Source organism: Platalea leucorodia (assembly GCF_965183815.1).
Source record: "Platalea leucorodia genome assembly, chromosome: 3".
NCBI lineage: Eukaryota > Metazoa > Chordata > Aves > Pelecaniformes > Threskiornithidae > Platalea > Platalea leucorodia.
The window spans coordinates 64846034-64869232 of NC_138825.1; the positions used below are offsets into that span (position 1 = coordinate 64846034).

Genomic DNA, 23199 nt, shown 5'->3' on the forward strand with positions numbered 1-23199 from the left:
CTCGGTTTTAGATGGTGCCTACAGTAACATGCCAATGAAGTCAAATCAAGACCTCCATGGAGCCTAATGCTTTGACATTTTGCTGCTTAACACTGCCAATAGGAATGCTAATTAATACAGTTTGCATCTGCCTACAGCCAGCTCATTTAATCCTGGCCACTAGTCAGTCACTGGATTGTAATGGCCACTGGTCACCAGCAACCCAGGTTGATTGGAGCTGTTTCAGATCCGGAATTGAAAAAAACTTGTAGTTAATTTCAAAGCCTTTCAAACTCTGTCCCTGTGGTGGTACACAAATACAGAAACAGTATTTTGAGAGTGTGTTCAAACGTGCATACCCTTCAGCGAACCGAGGCCAACCCCGAATGCTATGTTGTCATCAATGATGTAACTGTTTTGAATAATTTTAAATATGCTTGCCCACATATGCGCACATATGGTTGCAGCAGTTTATCCATTTTAAGTTTGAGGTGTGAATACTGACGCAGCAATGAGGGTTACACCTCAAATGCCAAGACTGCACCGGACTGTACTGTCAGACTCATGGCAGCGCTGGCCCTGGGGTGGCTGGATGCCGGCGCTCTCAGTGCCACCTGCAGCACGCCGAGGCCGGGGGTGTTTCCCGTCGGGGGGCACACGTGTGAGGCGTACGGCCGTTACCCCTCGCGGGGCCGGGCCTACCCTGCCCTGCGCGGGGCTGAGCACGACGCCACCGGAGGCTACGCGCGGAGACCTCCCGGAGCGCGGCGGGGCAGCGGCTCTTCCCTCACCGCCCCTGAGGAAGCCGAGGGCGCAGGGGGCGCTGAGAGCTGCAGGCCCAGGGACAACCGGCCGGCCCAGCCCTCAGCCGGGCCCCGCGCCGCGAGGCCAGCGCCCGCCGCTGACGTGGACAACAGCCCGGCGCAGGGGCGGAGCGCGAGGGACTCAGGGAGCCGCCCCACCAGGAAGCGGCCGGGCGAGGCGGGAGACGCCGCGCATGCGCGACAGCGCGAGGAGGACGGAAGCGTGCCCGGCGCGCGTGCGCAGGAGGATGCCGCCGGCCCCGCCGGACACCAACATGGCGCCCTAGGTCCGCCGCGCCAGCGCCACCGCGGGCGAGCGAGGCGGCCGCCGCCGCCGCTATCATGTCCCGGCACAGGAACGTCCGAGGCTATAACTACGACGAAGGTAGTGGCGAGCAGGAGCCGGCGGCGGAGCTGTGGGGGCCGCCCCGGACGCCGCCCCAACCGCCGGTCCCTTCGCGCCATCCACTCCCCCCCCCCCCCCCCCCCCCCCCCACCGGCCCGCACCCCTTGCCCCGGCGGGCCCGCACGGGGGTGCGCGGCGGCGTCCGCGGGCCGGAGGGTGTGCCCGGGCCCGCACGGGTGGCGGAGAGGGCGCGGGGGGCTGTCAAGGGCGGTGGGAGGGGAGAAGCAGCCCCCTCCCCTCCGCGGGGGTTGGACGAGGCTCCGTGAGGCCTCGCCCCCCCCGCTCCCCCCCAGCCCTGCCGCCCGTTTCCCGCCCGAGCGGCGGGCCGGGCGCACGTGGCCGCGCTGCCGCCGCCGCCTCCCTTCAGGGCCACCGCCTCCTGCAGTCGGGGCTCCCGGGAGCTTTCACACACAGGGAAAGCGCGGCTCCGGCAGGCAGGCCAAGCCGTGGCAAGGTTTACCTGAGTTGTCTTAAGCTGCCGAAGTTGACCGCTTTTCAGGCGGATGGGAGTGACTTGAAAACCAGCCTCAATACGATTGAACCCGCCCTTTAGTCTTGTAAAGCTTAAAAGTTTGTGTTCCCGGTCTCGCTCTAGCAAGTTGTTGCTGCTGTTCAGCCATAGATAGATAAGCGCCAACAGCCGTTCCTTGTAGAAGAAATGTACTTCTTGAAGATGGAGTTGAGCATCTAAGGAAGAACCTGTTTTTCAGACACCTTTATGTCATATTTTACTTAAGCTTGCATGAAATGAACGAGCTTTTGTGTAAGATCTCGGCTCGTACCTGCAGGACTGCAGCTTTCTTTGTGCCTTGTCCCATTAAATTAGGCAAACTGTAAATTGCACCCTTTTTTCTCAAAGGTTTTGTTTGTGTTGTTTTGGGCTGTGGAAAAATGGGTACCCTTCCAGTTGATATTGGTATTTTAAAGAACCCTTTGGTATGGGAGCAGCTATCTTGTTGCCCCACTTTGTTGGATGATATAAAAAAGTTGCAAGAAATACTTCCGCCTGCCTCTGTTTTTTTGCTGTTGAGTGAGCAGATGCAATGTGTATATGTATTATAGTAGCACAAATCGGGTTTTGCACCATGATATTGGAATTTTTGGGGAAGTCATGTAAATCCCTGTAGCCATGACATCTGTGTGGCCTACCTTGCAGGTTTTACTAGTGCAAATTTACCTAATATAGGCAAAATCTTAGACTGGATTGGGGATTTTCCTACTTGATTCTTTCATCCTCTAGAGATTTTCTTCATCACAGATTCGTTGCAATGTTGATTTCAACTGAATCTCTGTCATCTGTGAAGTTGGGTGCCCAATCTGTAGAATTCATTTCAGTGTTTGTACACTCATTAGAATCTCTTTTAATGAGATTGCTGAGATACATAGTCATTTTCTGTAGCCACATGAGGCTTAAGTTGCTATTGCTATTTGAAACTTTACTGTTGCATGACACATCAGGTTTAATTAGTAGTGTGTATATGTGTGGTCTTTATACTTACACAGTATACTACTTTTTGTAGTCGTATACAATCATTTCTGTCCCGAATGAAGTACACTTTTGTGTCTTCTTTTTTATTTAGTATAATGCCATATGTTCTTTTTATACCACTTACGATTCTGTAATGCTTTGTTTGGCCCAATTATTTATATTTTTTCTAAATAAATATTTTTTGGTCTCCTTTCATAAGAAAGCCTTAGATCTTGTGGCCTTTACTTGACCATATTCTGTTTCTGCTCTCTACTTTTTGAGGTATGGTGATCAGAACTGAATGTGATATTCTAGCTGAGAGTACAGCTGTTGATACTGTGGAATGCTTCTGTGGCTTCTACTCTGTTCTCTGTAATTTTTGCTATTTTTTAATAATTATTTTTATGGTCAATGCAAGCTAAGCCGTTTTCATTGAGGTGTCTTTTTCTTAGTCTAGAAATTAAACCAGAATGGGAAGTACAACTGATTCATATAATGTACACTGACAAGACTTACCTTGATTTCACTTACTACTAACTGTGAATGTTAACCATTCACACAAGTCATCTTGGAGTTCTCCTTGATGCTCTCCAAGTATTGGTCAAACTACAGAAAGTGATCTTACTTCGAAAAAAATGTATAGCTCTTCTCTAGACTTTTTATAGATTAATTGGTCCTAGCATGGAACCAGGAGACAGTGTGTACTGTAACAATATGCTCTTTTTTAAAAGACAAACAATCAAAACAAGCCTATAATATGTTTTCTTTATCCCGTGATACTTAGTTTCTGAAGTAGATTCCTGGGTTTTTCACTAAACTTTTCATACATGCGTGCCAGCCCTACTGCTTTTGGTTGGCCTTTTTTTCTGAAAATTACAATGAATTATAGAGTTAAGTTTACTTTGAGATAACCGAACCTTTCATGTCCCAAATTCTGAGCCTTTTATAGATCGATACAGTGTTTGTAATGTTCCAGTTCTGTGGTCTGTAAGTTGATACCACCAGAATGCGGATTTTTTTTTTTTTTTTACCTGTTAGCTACTTTTTTCTCTCACTCTTTTAAAACAACAAACAATACATATTATTTGTGAAACTGCCAAGTGTATGCTATAACATCTTTAAAAATAGTTCATTACTTTTTTCATGTATTTCATTATTACTTAGTGAAAATTACAAATTTATTTTCAAGATTTACATAATACTAGGATTTGGGGGGGGGGGAGAGGGGATAATTTACTTTCTCTTTGCGTTTCCTGATAACTGATTGCTGATACCTTTTATTTTAATGGGGAAATTATATGGTTTTGTTTAAGTAACTGTATAAGATTCTTGCTTATTTTGCATATTCAAAGGGAATTGTGAATTGTGTTGTTGCCTTGCTGAATGCGAGTTGAAAGGTAGATGGCCGTGAGGATAGACCAGAGAAGAAAGCTGAGAAGTAGATAGGTATGGAGTAGAAATGTTGATCCTGAGTTGTTGGAGCAGAGATTGTAATTGAACTGTCTGTGGTTAAGACTACTGAGAGGCCAAGCAGAAATATCAGGAGAAGTGCCATGGGTAAAGATTTTTGGAACTGTAGAAGGTTGGGTTTGGACTGTAAGGGCAGCCTTCCAAAGGAGATACTGAAAGAAGAGGTGTAAAGCATGGCAGCTCTTGAAAATTTTCAGCTTTCATAATGAATAAGGTATTAAATGTTAAAATTGTATTATTGTAACTTAGGGTTAATAAATAGGTAAATAAACAGTACTTAACTGCACTTCTGGAGCACTAAAGATGCATAATTTCTTAAAACCTTGTGTAAAAACTACACCCTTTGAATTATAATATTAAGTACATAGAAATTGTGCAGACTAATCTTGCTTTTTCTGCTTCATAGATTTTGAAGATGATGATGTGTATGGCCAATCAGTAGAAGATGATTATTGCATTTCTCCTTCAACAGGTTAGTTCAAATGATTACGTATAGCATTGTCCATTGATTCCTATTCTGATATTTATTTCTAGAATAAAACAATATCTAAAAGCTAGTGAAACTTTTCAAAAGTGCCTAGCAGCCATGATCCTGTTAAAGTCAGTTAGGTAGTGTTAGGCACTGTTGTACTTCAGGAATTCACATTAGACAAATGGGCACATCCTCAGTCTTAGAAGTATATTATCTCAGATGGTCAGAATGTACTTGATAATGTAAAAATCTGGTTTATGGAAATGCGTTAATAGTCTTGAAATATCTTTTAAAGTTGTTAGTAGGATCTAGTTGGGCTTAACAGTTGTGATTCTACACCTGGTAGTTGATGTCTTTTACACACCTTTGAGTAAATGTTGGGTAAGGAGTCTTATTGTGGGATGCAGCACTGGTCCTCACTGGCTTCTGTTCTCATGCAAGATCATATGGAGCTAATAAGCCTTTGGGCATTTGTAATGTTGCAAAGTAGGTATAAAAATAATGATGCTGTGTACTCAGGTAAGACATAACTGGAGCGGCTCAGCCCAGCTAAATTCAACCCGACTGTAGAATCTCTGGCAAGATTATCAGTTCGGGGTTTCCCCAGGTTTAGTGGCAGTGTTTCTAGCACTGAGTAGGCCCTGGAAATAGTATGGCCGATGGTGACACAAAGCTGTGCTACTGCAGGTAACTAGGCTGGATCTAAATCCACTGCGACTGTGATGTAGTCTGTGACCCTTGGCTACTGGTACTTGAGTTAATTGGATCTTTAAAAATCTGTTCCTCTGTCATCCTGTTGATTTTAGATAAGCGAATCTAGGTGTGCATTTTTATTACTTGTAGTCACATTCCCTGATTTAAATTCGGATTGTTTTGCATTCAGTTTCTAAGTTTAATTGCTAGAATTTTTCAGACCTTTTCTAAGAATTAAGGTAGCCTTGTATTTTGTGATGAAAATGTGCAATGTGTTTACTTTTTAATCAAGTGTAAACTGCTAAATTGCAAAACTAATTCTTGTTTGTGCACAGTAATTTTCCTAAGAATTGTTTTTACGTAAGCTTCATTTATAAAATAATCTGAGCTTCATTTATAAAATAATCTGATCTAGATTGTATAGCAATCTTTTAAGAGTTGCTTCAGTTACGGTGATTGAATATGTAATGGTGTGCATTTGAGAAACAGTTGCTAAGGCTATACTGCTTAACTTCTGGATATACATACACTCTCAGTATGTATTTCAGAGGTGGGGAGAATATTACATAACATAAGGAAATTTGTTTACATTATACTTTGTACATTTCTGAGAGTATGTGGTGACTGGGGCTCATGTTCAGCAAGAAGTTTTATCTATGTATGCCTTAATGTGTTGCTAAACCAGAGTGGAATTATGAACTTGTTTAAAGTTTTGTGTGAATATGCATTTTAATTCATGGGCTGTATTTCTAATGAAATTCCAAGAAGAGAACAATGTGTTCAACTCCATTAAATTGTTACTAGTAGTTTCATAGCACCATACTGTAAAAGCAATGTTATTTTCATGCTGATTTTATTTTACTTGTAACCGAGGTAAAAAAAATAATCGTGGAGTAAGGTTCTGAAGACATTAGGCCATAGATGGTAATTCAGCGTAGAAAATACTATTTTTCAAACATGGAGTATATTCTTTTGTTTGAATATTGAACTTTGCAGAATTATTGCATTACATGAATACAAGGATATTGCCCAGCCTGCAGTTTTGCTGTGATGATGACTTATTTATATTCTAGCATGAGCTGTTGTATGCTCTGTACAGTCTTCAGGCAGTAGTCATTATACAGTAATGTCCCACTCCCCCACCCCAAACCACTGCAGCAGGTCAGCATCCTGACTTTTTTCCCCTTTAGATATGTTTTATTTTTAAAGGAGGAAAAAAGATTCAAGTTTTTTTTTAATACTTTGTTTTTTACCTAATGCAGCAGCTCAATTTATCTACTCCAGACGAGACAAACCAGCAGCATTTGCTGAGCCATTACAAGAAGAATATGGCTTTGAAGGTACAGATGATACTGCTGATTATTTTACATCCAATCATCAGTTGACTGAAGTTGATAGAGGTAATTATAGAAATTAATTGTCAGAACAATCTCTTTTATGAATTAAGGATTTACTGAAATAGTCTTAAACTAATGTTTGTTACTTGACTGACACTATTCACAATTTTGTGATCTTGTAGAACACCACCTTTCATGAGCATAGCTTCAGTGGTGATTCTTCAAGTTCGTAACTACCTTTTGTATACTACTTGTGACTTGGTTGCATACATTGAAATACGTTCTTAGTTTCTGATTAGAAATAATGAGATTTGATATGAAATTCAGACAGAAGAACAGCTGTACTGGCGCAGGCCAGGCATCCATGTAGCTCAAGGTCTTGACTCCACAAATGGATGCTTAGGGAAGAGTATTAGAAACCGAGTATTTGTAGAATGATCTTTTGCTTGTATTGCATTCCAAATTATGGCAACTAGCAGTATTTGAGAAGTTTTCAAAGTCACACATTTCCTTGAAACTATGGACAATATCTTTAGATACCTGTATCATCTACAATCTTTTCTTACCCTGTTCTGAATTCATTAGACTTTGGTTTCCATTCAGTCCTGCAACCGTGAATTCCATGTTACAAGCCAAGTTCTGAGCTGGGTGGTTGGGGAAAAAATACTTGCTTTTGTTTTTTAAACTTGCTGCCTGATAGCTTAATTACATGCTTTGTGAAAAAGATTCACAAGTCTCTTTCCTAACTATTAATAGTTAACTTAGTTTTTAATATTTTGGAAATAATCAGGGTTATTTTTAAAATGTTAATAAGCTCAGAGTGAAGTGTGTTGGTGAACGAATAGACAATAAAATGCATGAATGAACTTTGATATTTAAAACAAGTTGCAGAAAACTCAGAAACAATAGAATAGAAACAATCTAGGTTCCATGTCAAGTAAATTGGTAGAAGCTATGCTAATGCATGGACATATGGGTAAATATGATAAATTGGGGTGTAATACACATGTTTTTACAGCAGGAAATAATGCTGTAGATGGCAATTTGAAAGAATCAGCCAGTATGTGGTTACAGGTGATCTAGACAATATGGTACTCTGGCTTTTCAGAATGCTTTTGACTGACTCAATCAGTTAAGAATTCATATTGGAACAAGAAGGAAAGTAATATTCTAGACTAAAAAAAGATGGAAAAGAAACCTAGAAATAACCATTTTTACCATGAAAACAGTAGTGGTCCCACAAGACCTGTTATGTTTGATACAGTGTGCAGTGTTGGCCATTAGTACAAACTTATTGATTGTAGTCAACCTGGTCGCAAAAAGTTTGGCAAGATTGTCGTTGCTGAGTGTTGGATAATAAAACGGCTAACCAGCACATTTTGCAGGGCTCTGCCAGTACTTGTTCTGCAGAGCAAATGTCTGGGGAACGCCGACTTGATTATGGATCGAGGGTGCTGATTTAAGTAACCTTGAGGAAGCTGGAATTCTGTGGTCTTGAATTTGTTTAGCAAAGTTCTTTAAACATCACCATCTTTGAGGAGGTGTTCAAATAAAGAATCCGTAGTCATCTTCCTGTTGTTCAGTTCCTGTTTTCTAAAATCTGAGCTGGCAGAAACTGTGATATTCAGGAAGATTTTCTTCTGTTCTCTTGTGTTTGTTTGTCTGATTAGTGCACTACTTCAGTGAATGGCAGCCTGGTGAATTTTCAGTCTCTTTTGAGGAAGGTCAAGACTTAAGAATCTTATCTTGGTCAAGGCTTATACTAGTTGCAGAAATATGCACCAAAGAAAACTGATTTTATCAGCCAAAAAATGTGTTACAGTTTCAGGAAAGGTAAAGATTGTAGGTAGTTTCAAACCTGCTGTGTTGATCCAGAGTTTTCAATTGATAAGGCCTGAGGCCCCCAGAAATGCTGTTTTACTTTGGGTGTTAATTATAGCATCTGTAAACACTTAAGATGTGCAGTTCAGTGGGATTCTGTGTTGACTTTCTAAATGACTTCGGATAATTTTAAGGTCATTATTTGTATTTGTTCTCTGAGGTGAAGATAGTTAATTTTACAACATCAAAGTATTTCAATATTGAGACTTTATAAACTAATAAATAGTAGTCAGTGATATGTTCCTTACAAAAATATCTGAAATTAGTCAAATATTCTGCAGGATTTGGGGGCAAAATTTATCATGGCAATAAGTGAGATTGAAATTAATTTCTAAAGGTTTTATCTCTTACTATGATATTTTTCTCCTGTTTTTGTTAATCAGGTGTGTGGTGCTAGTGGTTAGGCCGCTTAAGACATTTTTTTTTGTGCAGCTTGTAACGGTAATATGTCTCTTTTAGCCCGTCTTAATTCATGCCTTGATCAAATGAGAGAAGTTTTGGCAGAGTCTGTACCAGAGCAAACAATGGTGCAAGCAGTACTGGATAGTAAATTTGATGTACAGAAGGCTTTGGATCTTGTGCTTTCACAAGGGAGTAAGCAAAATGTGAAGACCAAGAATGAGGACGCTGTGATTGTGGGAAAGACGACAAAAGGTATACTTCCATTTAATTGTTTACATTCAAGATGATTCATTTCTATGTACAGTTTAATTTTGGCTTTACAAACTGTGAAGATGCTTGTTATTGCATTAGTCATTTATTAGAAAATTAAAAAAGACCAACTTGCTCTTCTATTTCTGTGTTCTAAAAACATTTAAAGGAAATAGTAGCTTTTCTTCAGCTAGTAGTCAACATAAAACCTTAGTGTCAGCTTAAATTCAAACTGCAACTATCTGCAGTTCACAGTAAATTTCTGATTTCTAATATATGACTTAACTGAGTGAATACATGTCCTAAAAGTTGGACAACATCTTTAAGTTTTATGCACTTCCAGTATTTGTTTGGTGAACTGACATCTCCCATCCCAATTCCTCCCTTTTTTTGGTAGCACCCATACAGTAACTTTCTTATTTTGATTTGTGCTTAAATCTTCATAATCTTTACTGGCATTCTTTGCCGATTCTTAAAGTTTCTTAGGTATTTCAGTAGATACCCATAATTTAATTGTAGAACGTTGCATATCTTTGGATAACACTTAGTAATTAAATGCCTTTTCATGTTTCTTCTTGATTTTTTGTTGCTGCTGTCTACTTTTAAAAAATTGGATATTTCGTTGTGACTGCACTTCCATCTGAAAATTATTGGCTATTGTAAGGTAAGGAGACTTACTTTGTTGTCCAGAAATGTGTATTGATACAGACAGTTTCTCTTGTGCAGTAGGAAATGTTGCTGACAACACCAGCAAACCTGGGTTTGGAAACTTGACAGCCAAAAATGGTTCAGCTTGTTACTCTTTAATTACAAATGACAAAATGCTCCTTAATGCTGAAAAATCCAATGTACCTACATCTGAAAGGAAAGGATTGAAATCCTCTTCACTTGTTCTGTCATCTTCTTTCAGTGATGATTTGTGTAAAGGATCATATTGTGAACCTGTGAATAAACAGGCAGAGAATCAACTACCAGAAAGTGCTAATGCAGTAAGTTTGATTCCTGACAGTGAAGATGTTTACTTTAGCATAGGAAGTAACCCATCTGGAAATTCTTCCTTTAAGAAGTTGGAATGCAAGGAAACACAGGACTCGAAATCCTTGCTGGTGCAGAATGTGGTTTGTGATTCTCTGAGTCCTGAAGACAGCATTCGTCTTGTTTCCTCAAATACTTCTGATTGTAATAGTAATGCAAATTTTTACAGTCCTCCGTGTTTAACGAGGGCTTTAGGAAAACTGGCTCTTGATAACGAAGTCAGTCATACTGTAAATAGAAAGAATGAACTTCTTGAAAATTTTTCTTCGCTTGTGCAAAGTAGAAAACAAGAAAATCCCTCTTCAGACATGGCTGCTTTGCCAGTGTTGAGGTCTGGAAGTACATCATTGGCTGACTTACTTCAGGAGCACCAGGAAAGCAGTGCTAGCCAGTGTTATTCTTTGGCTGATCTTTATACCCAGTCAACAGCAAGTCTCACTCTTACGAAATTGGGAACCTCACCGTTATCACAACTAGTAAGTGAACCCCAGACTTCAGGTGGGATGCCAGAGCTAACAGGATCTTTGTCTTCTCTAGCCCTCTCTAGCGTGTCTCCACTAAAGGAAGTTGAGAATTTATCACTCTCTGATTTAATAGCAGAGACTATTGAAGTAGATAAAACTCAACAAAGGACAGACTTCCCCATGCTCAATGTAGCTGAATTGAGGCCTTCTAAAAGAACCAACATTGATTTAAGTGTCCTTGTAAAAAATGCAGATGTATCTGCAGAACAAAATGTGATAGAACAGTCAAATATCTTAAGCCCTGAAACTAAACTTTTGAAACAAAAACAAGGAAAATGTTCTGGTTTTGCCAAAACGAATAAAAAACCCAAAAGAGGGCTCACTCCTAAGAGGCAGGATTTGTCCCTTTCATGGATGAAGGCGCTGCGTGCAAGACCTTCAGCTTTTGCTTTAACCTTGTGTCTCCGTTATCCTCCAAAAGGTTATAAGCGGCGCACAATTGGTATGCATAAAGCTTTCCTATACAGTAGACAAGTACAAGACATAAAACCCAAGGAAACTGGTCCTATAATAGCCATAACACCATTTGACTTCAAATCAGCGTCTCCTGATGATATTGTGAAAGCCAACCAAAAAAGAGCTTTCACAAGAGAGTAGTGAAGAAAAAAAAAAGAAAAAAAAAATAATCTGTGTTTATATCTTGGTATATTAAAAAAAACCCTAATTATATGGGACCTGTTTATAATCCAGAATTGAATTTTTTTTATTTTTTAATTGACATATTACAATTCTCACTGTTTGGTAACAAATTTGTATGTGAACTTTTAAGCTGTTGCACTGAATATCTTTATTTTTGCGTAATTTTCACTGACAATTTAACGTTTTTAACTTTTGCAAAGTCTTGAACTTTAGTATATAGATATTGCATGTACAAAATTCTGGAAACACCATTAGACTTCTTGAAGCACCATTAGACTTCTTGAAACATCTCTCTAGCTGTTGAAGATACAGTTTGTTGGGAAGAACACTGAATTATTTTGTAAAGTAATTTAGTTTTGCTAGGTGGTGCATAGCTTGGGAGCGGGAACCTCAGTTTATATTATGACTGTTTTATTAAATGTTGTTAAAGTTAGATTTTCTGATAAAGTATGTTATTAAACTGCCAGTCTTGTAATTGGTATTTCCAGTCAATGTCACCATTCTCTTCTATCTTTATACTGATTACAATTTTACAACAGAAATACCTTTAGTTTTTAAAAGCCTCACTAACCTCAGGTTTTGATAGTTCTAGTTGTGATAGGACATGTATATTTTTTGATAGGACCAAATTTGTAGGGGAGCAAGCAATTAAAATTGTGTGGACCCCCCTGTTCACTCACTAATCAGCTGTCAAAATGTGATAATCAGAATTTTAAAACAGCTATTTTGTAGGTATATACATGTTGCATGTATTTCATGAGAAGTTTCACTAGGCTTCTATGGTTTATTCTCAAGTCTTTCAGAAAAGTATTGGAATAACAATTGTTTCAACTTTAGCATGAGAGTCTGCTCAATGGAAAAAAAAAAAAATCAGGCAAAGCATAAGTGCTGTTTGTGTCTGCCTCTTGTCTGTTTTGAAGAAAGCTTCCTTTAGTAATGGAAATATATTCTCTTCTGTTGACACCCATTGCTCTTACTTCGAATCTTTATATGGAAGATCAGAATCAGGACATTCTGGACTTAATTTTTTAGCTGATAATTACCACATTCTGGTGCCCCTGTTAGTCAAATTAGTAACTGCATGTATGTTTCAACTTTCCTTTTAGTACCCATTACTACTTTTAATATATTTCCAGTGTCAATGTCAGTGTTTTGGATCCTGAACAGCAATAAGTGCAATAACGGTACTGCTGCAATTAGAAAAATATGTTTGTTCATATACTGCCATACGCTTATTCATGTTAAACTTGGCAGCTAGTATGGAACAGTAGATATAACTTTCATCTAGTTTTAATCTAATTTTTGTTGAGCATGTTGCATCAAAAAGAAGATGAAAACTTTAGGTTTATTCCTGACTTCAAGTTGCACTACAGTTTTGTTTCTAGATAAAAATAAAACATGTTCCAGTGCTCTCAGGTACAAATTTCATGTTCTGTATATTTTGCTTGTTTGTCTAATTGATGCTGTTGTCATTTAGGACTATGAGCAGTGTGACCTCTGACCTCTTGAATGAAATTAATGTTTCTTACTCTTACTAATAAAAGTTTTGTATAATGACAGTGCTGCAGTGTTTATGTTCTAGTTGACATGTTAATCTAGCCATCTGTATCATTACCTATTTTGAGTGCCTTAAAGCATTGAAGTGTAAGTAGTACAATCCAGTGTACATAACTATGATCTGATAAGTTCATGAGCAGGTACATAACTGATTTATTTCCTCAGAAGACTTCCTATAGAAGTCTGGCTGATACTGATTGTATACTGGTTGTTTTATTAATTAGTCTTAATAGCAAATTCTGCTTTTTGAACAATATGAAATGCTTTTCAGTGATCAGTTTCTCTGTAGTTAGTCCAAATATTAACTTCCCCCTGTTTAAAAGTCCAAGTCTGTTTTTCCCACTGAGGCAAAATGTCCTATTTGGAGAGTTTATAATTAAAGTTCGGTTTTTCCAAAATTGTGTGTATTCTTCTAGTAGAAAAATTCTAATTTTAAAAAGTAAAATATTAGTAGAAAGCTTGATGTCATCATGCCTGGTGTATTGTTAGGTGGCTTTGTTTTGTTTATGTTCCAAATACTGTGGAGGCCCTAAATAATGTAGGTAGAGATTTCCAAAACATGCCTTTTTAAAAAATTTTCATTGAATAGCTTTGCTTTTTCCCTCTACATCTTTTCCCTTATTCTTGTTGAACTTCTCTTTGGTTTTGGTCTGTTTTCTCATTCCCCTGGCTGCTGCTCTTTGCATAAAACTTCTTAGCATTTTAATAATTTTAGAGCCTGAACTGGACATGCACCTAAGTATATGTCCTGTGGATTCCATTAGGAAGTATGTAGAAGTAGTAGGTGGCAATGTGTAGTACTTGGAGCTCTGTTTTGCCATAGGTTTCATGCAGATTAAACTTTGAACAAGTGACTGAAGCCCAGGGGCATCAGCATTATACGTGTATCACAGATCTTACTGTGGGATTGTAAAGTAAACAACTTTGGATCTTGTTAGGTAGCTAGATTTTCATATATAAATACTTTTTCATTTGCATTTGTCTCAGTGTTGTTAGTGATCTTGAAGAAGCAATACATAAGCTGTTCAGTGTATAAGGAGTAGGGGAAGGATTTTTCTTCAGTTTGCAATCCTGAATCGAGCCTTGAATTAGTACAAACCTGCAGGCTGAACACTGCAGAGGTGCCTAAGTGGTGGATAAACCTGAATTCCAAGTAATTTTCAGCAGAGATTATTTATTTCCATGCTTGGAAAATTTTGCAGTTTTGTTTTTATAAACAAAAGGTAATGTGTCACTATATTTGCTCTTTAAATGAAACAGGTGTTTTAATAATTTCCTTAATTATTCCTTAATTTCCTTACTGAAAACCAGGTTTGTGTCATTAGTGACAGGTTTAATGGTCTTAGAATACTGCATGATATTATGGTATATGGCATTTTTGTATAAGAAGTCTGTGTTTGGCCTTTGCACTGAAGTGTTTCTGCCTAATGAATGTTAGAATTCTTGTTAACTAAATCTGTCTATTTTATGCTTAACACGGTGAGTTTATTTTATTGATGTATGTATAAAACTCCCCTCCGCCCCTCATTTTGTAGGTAGTGCATATCTTTGTCTAATACGGGTTAATTGTGTTATTTGTTTTGGAATTCACATATTAACATTGCAAAGTACTTGCGTCTGTGTTTGCATATGGAGATAAAAATGATAATATTAAACTACATAGACATACTACTTCTGGTATTCAGACTGTATACTCCTAAGGTATTTTGTATATTAAGTTTATTTTGTACATAGTTTTTAAGTGGCTGCTGAATATTTTTAATATAAAATTGCCTTCTGGATATTGCTTTATGTACCTAAATAAAATGCATATTTTTAAAGGACTGACTTAATTACAATTTCTTGTTAACTTACCTGATAGAAATAGAGTTGTGATTGAATGTTCTGTAATTATTGTATCATTGTGGAAGCAGGCTCCAGTTTTTCTCTAGATTTGCATGGCCATACTTCTTTCCATGGAAGATTTCTTTGGAGAAAGTAAGGCAAAACCTGTCATCTACTAGTGTGTCTTCAGATACCATATTGAGGCTCCAGTTTGTTTTTGATTAGAAATGGGTTTCTGAAGCTTCTTTTTAGATAATTTTGATAGCATTTATAAACCTTTTTTGGATGTTAAAAAGGAAAGGATATCAGTGAAATAAGAAAAAAGCAACTGTCTAAAGTTAGTTCTCAAGCTCTTCGTTGCAGTAGAAATTAGAGCTACTACAGCTGATTTCTTAAAATCAACATTCTTAAAATGTCTGTAAATACCTGTTCCATTTTTCTCTTTTAGGTTTCCTTTTTCTAGCTGATTTCTATCTGAACTTGTTTTGGGAAACCAGGGCAAATTGAAAGTCAAAATATGAGAAAGGGTAGGATAATAACACCCCCCACTGGGATATCAAAAATGATTGATGCTTTGTACCCTTTGGGATGTGATGTAATGTAATTATAATTAGCTGGTTTTTAATTACAACAGAAAACGCTTTTGTTTTGAGAGGAGTATAGGATGTTAGGAGCATAAGCTTCAGATTTAAAAAAACCCATGGGATTAAAACTTCACATACCTGTTTTTTACTTTTTATTCAGAAATAACTATATGAGTACTTTCTCGTTGAATTGTTCAGACAATTCTCAGGATCTTAAACTTTGGAGGCAGCAAGCTACTTGAATTTCTGGAACTGTTGCACAATAATATTTCAAAATCTTATTTCTGAGACTAAGTGGTGCAGCGAGGTAATTTGTAATTTTGTGTTTTGCCCTATTTCCTCTAATCATGTCATTCAAATACATTTTTCAGTAATCAACAATTTCTGAAAATCTACACTTATGCAAGAAGTGAAAGAGCAACTACTACTATTGCAAAAATGAATAACTATACAAAATATTTGTATGAAGATAGGATATAGGTTGTCTTTATGAAATGTATATAGTTTATTACAGTACCTTTATACAAGGGCAGTAGTTCAGGGTTAAACATACAATCATTCACATCTCAGATCTAAAGTGCTCAGCTTTTCAAAGTTGTTAAAGTGTTTTTGTATTAAATGTTGATTATGAATTGTGGTTGGGAGAAAAAAAATAAAGCAAAAATTTCATCACATTGTAATTCATGCAGTAAAAATAAACTTCCTAAGGTGCTGAAAGGGGATGCTTCTCTGCTTTTTTTGTTTCTTTGGAAATTGAGTTGAATTTTTATGGATAACTTATATCCTTTTTTGGTTTGTGTGAAGTGTAGACAGCTGATAAACTCTTAAGTAGATTTTATGTTCAATTCATTATGTCCAAACTGCTATTTAGATGATGAGGAAATGTTGTTAGTCCAAGTTATCTATAATTCTGTGTGTGCTAATGGTTTTGGCCTTCTGTGGGGAAGTAAGAGAATTTTCTTTTGTGAAACTGGTGTGTTTAGTCTGCACTAGAAAACAATGTGATGAAACAAAAATCGAAGACAATGGTGTCTTATTTATTTATTTCTTGAAGCAAGCTCTTTTGCTCTTCCCAAATTGCTGTCTCAATGCAGTTCAATGGGAATGGGTCTCTTATTTTAGTATCGCTGTACTATACAGCCAGTTGCTCCTTTATGCAGACTGTTGAAGTATACATTTTTACCAAAAGTAAAAGCTAATTGCAATTTGTGATTTGAGGTGATTGTTGAGATGAACGATTCTTATGAAATGGTTCATGGGTTTCTGGTGTCTATGTCATCATGGCAGTGTTCTTTATATGGTTTGTGGACAAGTTACATTGAACACTTAAAAATGGCCCATTAAAAACAATTGTCAGTGACTTCTGAGGTATGTCAGTGGTTTGTTGGTCAAATAATTGATGTGGATGCTTAGTGTTGGTAGGATTCCTTTAGAAAATAACATATTGCCCTCTACAATTTTCTGGTAATAAAATGACCAGATGACTGGAACACGTAAAACAGTTACGGACTGCAGAGATTAAAATGATACCTTTTGAAAGAACTCATAAACTAATTGTTAAGAATTACAGACTTACGAAGACAGTGAAAATCGTCTTACTCTTATTATAATGGTTAGAGAAGAGTTGCTTGCGAAGTATTTACTCATCATCATGTCAATGTATGGAGGTAATAGCTGATGAAGATGGACATTATTTTAATTTTTCAATTGGCTATTTTGAGTCTTTTTGTCCATAAAATCAAAGAATGAAATCTTAATATAAATTTCTTTTTAACTAGTGACATATCATAGAATCGTAGAATCGTTAAGGTTGGAAAAGACCCTTAAGATCATCAAGTCCAACCGTTAACCTAGCACTGCCAAGTCCACCACTAAACCATGTCCTCAAGCACCACGTCTATCCGTCCTTTAAATACCTCCAGGGATGGAGGCTCAACCACTTCCCTGGGCAGTCTGTTCCAGTGCCTGACTACCCTTTCGGTGAAGAAGTTTTTCCTAATATCCAACCTAAACTTCCCCGGCACAGCTTGAGGCCGTTTCCCCTCGTCCTAAATGTTCTATATGTTCTTGACATATGTAGCATTTCTCAGGTGTCCTTCGCTTGATCTCAGCAGTAGGTATTAGTGATGTTCAAAGACTGCAATTTGAAATGCACTATTGTAATATGTTTTCTTTCACTATAGTCAAGCAAGAATTTTTGTTTGATGAAATTTAGCTAATATTTATGGGTTCTCTGAGAAACCTTTCTTAAAGCTCAAATTTCTAAAAAATGTTTATGTAAAAATGGTACCCTCTTAGTCAAAAGGATCTGCATTCTGTGCGTATTCGTTTCATTTCTGCGTGCTTTTTCTGGCTAAACTACATTTTCATTTCTTTTTGCCCATGTTAGTGTTGCAGAACAAATACAGATACTGGTGAGTGAGCTAGATTCTATTCCATTTTGGGCACCATTAACGGAATTGTTAACCGCTTTATGACACTAAGATTTTTGGTTTTAGTGATGTATGAGCAAGAAGGAGGTCAGATGTCTGTAAATGTGCAGTCCTTGCAGGAAATTAAAACTATTGTGAACTGAATGTGTTCAGTTTGATTGTTGTTGGGGTAGCAAGGAATCTAGTCTTTTTTTAATGAAGTCGTTCTCGTAGTTGAGCTATCTTTGTGGGGGTACTGGCTATTTTGTATTATGGTAATTTCTCAGGAATAGCGGCAAGAGCAGGGCCTTTATAGGGCTATCTGTATAAATCTTTAATAAGAAACAAGCTTCACAGTAAAGAGCTAAAATTGAAAGTAAGGCACAGGAAGTTGAAAAGCCTTACTCATGATATGCCGGATAATCTAGGAATAGAGCACAGGTCTCAAGCTCAAGTCTAGTTTTCTAAATATTGGACTACAGAATCATAGAATCGTTAAGGTTGGAAAAGACCCTTAAGATCATCAAGTCCAACCGTTAACCTAGCACTGCCAAGTCCACCACTAAACCATGTCCTTAAGCACCACATCTACCTGTCTTTTAAATACCTCCAGGGATGGAGACTCAACCACTTCCCTGGGCAGCCTGTTCCAATGCCTGACCACCCTTTCGGTGAAGAAGTTTTTCCTAATATCCAACCTAAACCTCCCCTGGCTCAGCTTGAGGCTGTTTCCTCTTGTCTTACCACTTGCTACGTGGGAGAAGAGATACTGCTTTGCTTGCAGCTGTTAATAGAGAAGCAGGCATTTCTTCACTGGCATTTATTTTTGATTTATGATTTTTATTAATCCTGCATGTATTCAGGTTTTTGACATAGTGTAGTGTGGGCAGTTTCAAGAATACAAGCCACAAGTAAAATTAGTAGGTGCTTAGCTTGCATTTTGTTAGTTGTTTATCTTTCAGTTTTCTAGAATTCTTTTTTTGCTTCTCCTGTATAAATATCTTCCTTCATTTTTGCTTTACACCAGTAACAAATAAACAAAAATCCCAAAACATTACCACAACGTGACTTAATGTAATTAGCTTTTTCTTTTCACTCAGTTGAATGCGGCAAGGCTTGGTTTTGTTTCAGAATGATGGACATTTCTTAGTCCATGGACAAATACTTGTCTTCTGTCTTTTTATGCTACAGATGGACACTGATAGTAGTTGCTTCCTATGCAAAGTGTCAGAATGCAGATTATTGTGCTTTAACATCTAACTTTTATCACTTCTGCTTTGTGGTTAATGGACAAGTGAAGTTGGGAGTCTTAAATGAGAAATCCTTTTGGATTTTATTTATAGGGAGAATTCCAAAGAAATCCTGGAGTAGCAAACATTCGGAAGTTTAATGGTGATGTACAATGTATTTTCATTAGCGTAGACTCCCTCAGGTGTTACTTCCATTTATCATACTAGGCTCTAATGCTTTGAATTCGCACATTTGAAAATCCGTTATTTATACACGGGTAGCTCAGAAGAAATTTTTGTCCCCAACTTCAATTGGCTGTGCTAACTTTTCAGTAACATGACAGTTCTCAAATGCCTGCTATAGTGATGAGAGGCCATTGTACGTAATGATACTCCAATATGGCATGTATTCAGTCTGTGACAAAGTTAATGTGTTCTTTAGTGAATGGAAATGTTTGAAATCTGACACGACTGATGATATAGTTATATCTTAAATCATGGAAAGTAATGAGAATTTAAGACTTCCGTGTTTTGTGTAAGAAAAATATATACACAGACTTCGAGAAGTTACTGAATCTTGACACTGTGTGGGTTTTAGAAAGGAAGTGGCTTATTTCAGGGAAAAATGTGTCACCAGCAATGAAAAGCTTTTTAAAATCCTTTGAGATACCTTTTTGAGATTCTCCTCATACATACTGTACACCTACACTGGAAAAAGTGACACTCCAGGCTTTTTCTGAGTTTTCTTTTATGGTCCTTTAGCACTAGTTTGTTTTACTTTTTTTCGGACAAAGTGTAAACCAATACAAAGTCAAGCGTTTACATAGTTGACTATATCACGTATGAAAGTTGGGTGTTTTGCTCGGAAGCTAAGAGAGCTTAGATAAAACTAAAAGTGATTGTGTCCCTTCTAGAACTTTGGAATTCCAGAAGAACCAGAGATCCTGGGGAAACAGTAGCTCCACTTGTTCTTACAGTGGCCTTCTATCTCAGTCCATTCAGGTCATGGTAAAGATCAGCCATCAGTTGGTTTTCTCTGTCTTTAGAAGGTAGAATTTAGTCATGTTTTTTTAAAATCCTGTTAAGTTTTAAGGATGAATGATTGCTGCTGTAGTGCTGTTGTATGAGAGTTTAAACTTTGTAAGTCCTACCTGAAGTTTGCAGTTGAGTACTCAAAGTAAGGCTGTTGACAAGGCTGAGACAGTAGTATTTTGCAGCTGTAAACCAATGCATTTCAGCTCTAGAAACTAGTAAGGTATCTAAACATTAGAAGTATAGGCATATCAAATCCAGAATTGTGGGAGCAAAAGAAACAGTTCAAAATATATCAGTCACTGATGAAAAGGAGCTTTAATGCTAATAGGAAACACATGTAAAAATTCAGAAATGAAGTTAAAAGGTAGAAGCCAGGAAGATGTAAAAATGTGAGCTTAAAACACGAAATTACTTTACAATGTCTGTTTATGCTAGGTGTCTTTCACTTCAAATACTATTGTTCCTTCCCTGTAAAATTTGTGTTATCAATACCTACTTTATCTTTGTACTGTCGTCTGGATGTGTTTATGCAGTATCATCCAGTTTTTTATTCTGTGTGATTCAATATTGTTATAAAGCATATTAGTTGCATACTCCAGTGTATTATGCCATATATATGCCAACAAGAAATGCCACCCACCTACTACTTGTCTGCCTCTGTTTGCACCCAAACTGATTTGTTCTTGGGTGACCAAATATTACCTGTTTTTTATCATCTCAGCTTCTGTATTCGTTCATAAAACTAGCATTTTGGTCTTCAGAGTGGACAGTTACAAATGCTTAAAGTCCCAGGTTCCTCCCTTCTGTTATACTTGTGGTATTTGAAATGGCCATTAAACTTAAAACTCATGAGTTTACTGTCAGAATCCCTGGTAGAAATTCATGTTTCAAATGCCAAAAGCTTGGAAAACTAGGTAACTTTAATATGGAAAATACCTGTGTCTGCAGAAGCTGTGATGCCCAGTTGGCAGAGACGTGGAAGAGCTTTGACTGGTTGTTCCTTCAGTTCTTCCATATTTTTACTGCATGTAAAAGCTCAACTTAAATGGAAATTCTATATCTAATTACTTCCAAAATATGAGTTGTTTTGGGTACTCCTTGTTTGAGTCCTTGTTACCACTTTTTGTGGTTTCAGAATCACATTTTCCTATTTTTAATGTTTTCCTCTTCCCTATTGCTGACCCACATAAACAGGAAAATGACTAACTTTGCTTGTCAACTAGGCAAGATGGTGAAACTGCGTATACACCGACTGCTATGCTTAAGTTGTAAAAAGGTGCTTGCAGGTACTACCGTAAATGTGAAGTGTCTAACTACTCTTTCACTGCATCAAGGAAGAGGAAACCATTAAGCAATGAAGTTGAGTCCATGCAGGTTCCTCTCTAAAGTCACGATAGAGTGAAGTGCACTGCTACAGACTGGCAAATGAACTTTTTCTGGAATTCATCTGCATCTGATAAATCTTGCAAAGCCTATTTAAAAGTTATATTTTTACTATATTCAGTTTTTCTTCTAAACTCAGATACACAGCTTTTTATAGATCAGTTCGCGTCTCTGAATGATTTCGGCAATGAAGAATAGAGCCTCCGATGCTGTGTTTCACATCGCATCTATACATAGGTTGTTCCATATATAGGTCTCCCTTACTCAGATTATGTTGATGTTCACTCTCCATTTTTTCTAGACTTAATTAAGCAAGTTAATCTTTGATAACTCTGAAATTCTGCTTTGTTTGGCTGGTGCCAGAGGAGTTCATAGGAAAATGTGGAATAGTTAAATAAGTTTTCAGAGTAATAATATACATAAATAATGCAAGTGTAGACAAGTAATGCAGATAATGTAAAACATGCTGCTATTAAAAGGGGAAAAGTTACCTATGTAAGTGAATACATTTCTGATGCTGAAGGATGGGGCAATTTTTATAAACTTTTCCTAAATTTTAATGCAGAAGAGATTTTTTTTTTTAATGTATTTTGTGCTTCTCAAATGTATGTTGTTGTGTATGTCAAGTAGCTTACTTTTACCTTGCCTACTTCAGCTTGACCAGTATCTCCACTTCTTGCAACGGTTTCCCTGATAAATACGAGCTTAATACTAGGATTGTATATCAGTTAGCTACTGAAAGCCCTACTGTCAGCTTAATCATCTAATTAATGTTAGATTCACTAAATCCCTAATAATGTCCATTGTTACTGGTAGCATCCATAATGTGTTTCTTAAGGAATGATGTCTTCCTTGTGTGTAATCTGCTGTAGCTAAGTGTTTGCACAAACAGTGTGGTGTACAGTGGTGCTCCAGGAAAAACTGCCTTCTTGGCTTTTTGGATAGCTTAAGATTTGTCTCTAAAATTGTACTAACAGACACTTGTTTGCCTTTTTTTTCCTGCTAATATGTTGTTTTAAATACTGCGGAAGTTCTGGACTGCAGATAAATTCAGTATGCTTGATCAGCCTACTGCACTGATGCAGCTTGAGTTTGTTTTGCAAGTTAGATTCAGAGATCTTTAGCAGTTTCACACCTAGGTTTCAAAGATTCTTTGTGTGTTGCCACTAACACATTTAAATAACAAAGAATGCTAAAGCTTTTCTTTCTCCATATTCTTTTTATTTTTTAATAGCTGTTGTTTCCTCTGCATTTTTACCCTTCTTCAAATGTACTCTGTATATGAACGGGGCAAGATAGTGTGGCAAATTAATTCTGTTTATTTTGGAAATGAACAGGGGAATTAAAGGAAGCGGCAAAAGTAGATGTTGAAGCCTGTTGATACTAAAGAGAAGACAAACAAAATTTGACAAAAATGAACTAGAAGAAAATTATGTGGCAGTAAAGTATGCCTTAGTAGTTTTACACTGCTTTATCTAACAGCTTGCATCTCAAGCTGTGCTTTGAGAATGTGGTCATCCTCTCCTAGGGATGTATTTAGTTATTATTTGTCTTTTGTTGAAGACAGCTGCTGTTGAGTATGTTCGTGTGTGATTTATTGAACTTTCATTTGTGTAGCACTGGGGACAAAACTGAGATTGCACTCTTTTCCAAATGGCAGGTGTTGCTCAAGTTTAGGCGGTGCATACAGAAAAAAGTCCTTTACAGCACAGGAATATCTGGAAAGTGTACCACCGAGAGCTGCTAGTTGTGATGTAGCTAGCTGTGTCAGAAAAGCTGAGCTTTGAATCCCAGTAGTAAGGTAGAATAAAATGCTGC

The 23199-nt window shown here is 37.6% G+C and overlaps 1 protein-coding gene across 5 annotated transcripts in view; it reads left to right on the forward strand.

The window, feature by feature from the left end:
- The first annotated feature begins 1021 nt into the window (after positions 1-1021).
- The window catches only part of HBS1L (HBS1 like translational GTPase), a 62658-nt gene continuing 40480 nt past the window's right edge, over positions 1022-23199 (forward strand). The window contains exons 1-5 of one of the 5 annotated variants that reach the window (XM_082305176.1): positions 1022-1167; positions 4533-4598; positions 6554-6691; positions 8969-9163; positions 9830-11161. In XM_082305176.1, the coding sequence (XP_082161302.1) occupies positions 1125-1167; positions 4533-4598; positions 6554-6691; positions 8969-9163; positions 9830-11161 (1774 nt within the window). In that variant the 5' untranslated portion in view covers positions 1022-1124. Of the gene's footprint in view, positions 1168-4532; positions 4599-6553; positions 6692-8968; positions 9164-9824; positions 11162-23199 lie in introns of those variants that run through there. The other 4 variants (XM_082305174.1, XM_082305178.1, XM_082305175.1 and 1 more) reach the window with 4 other exon arrangements.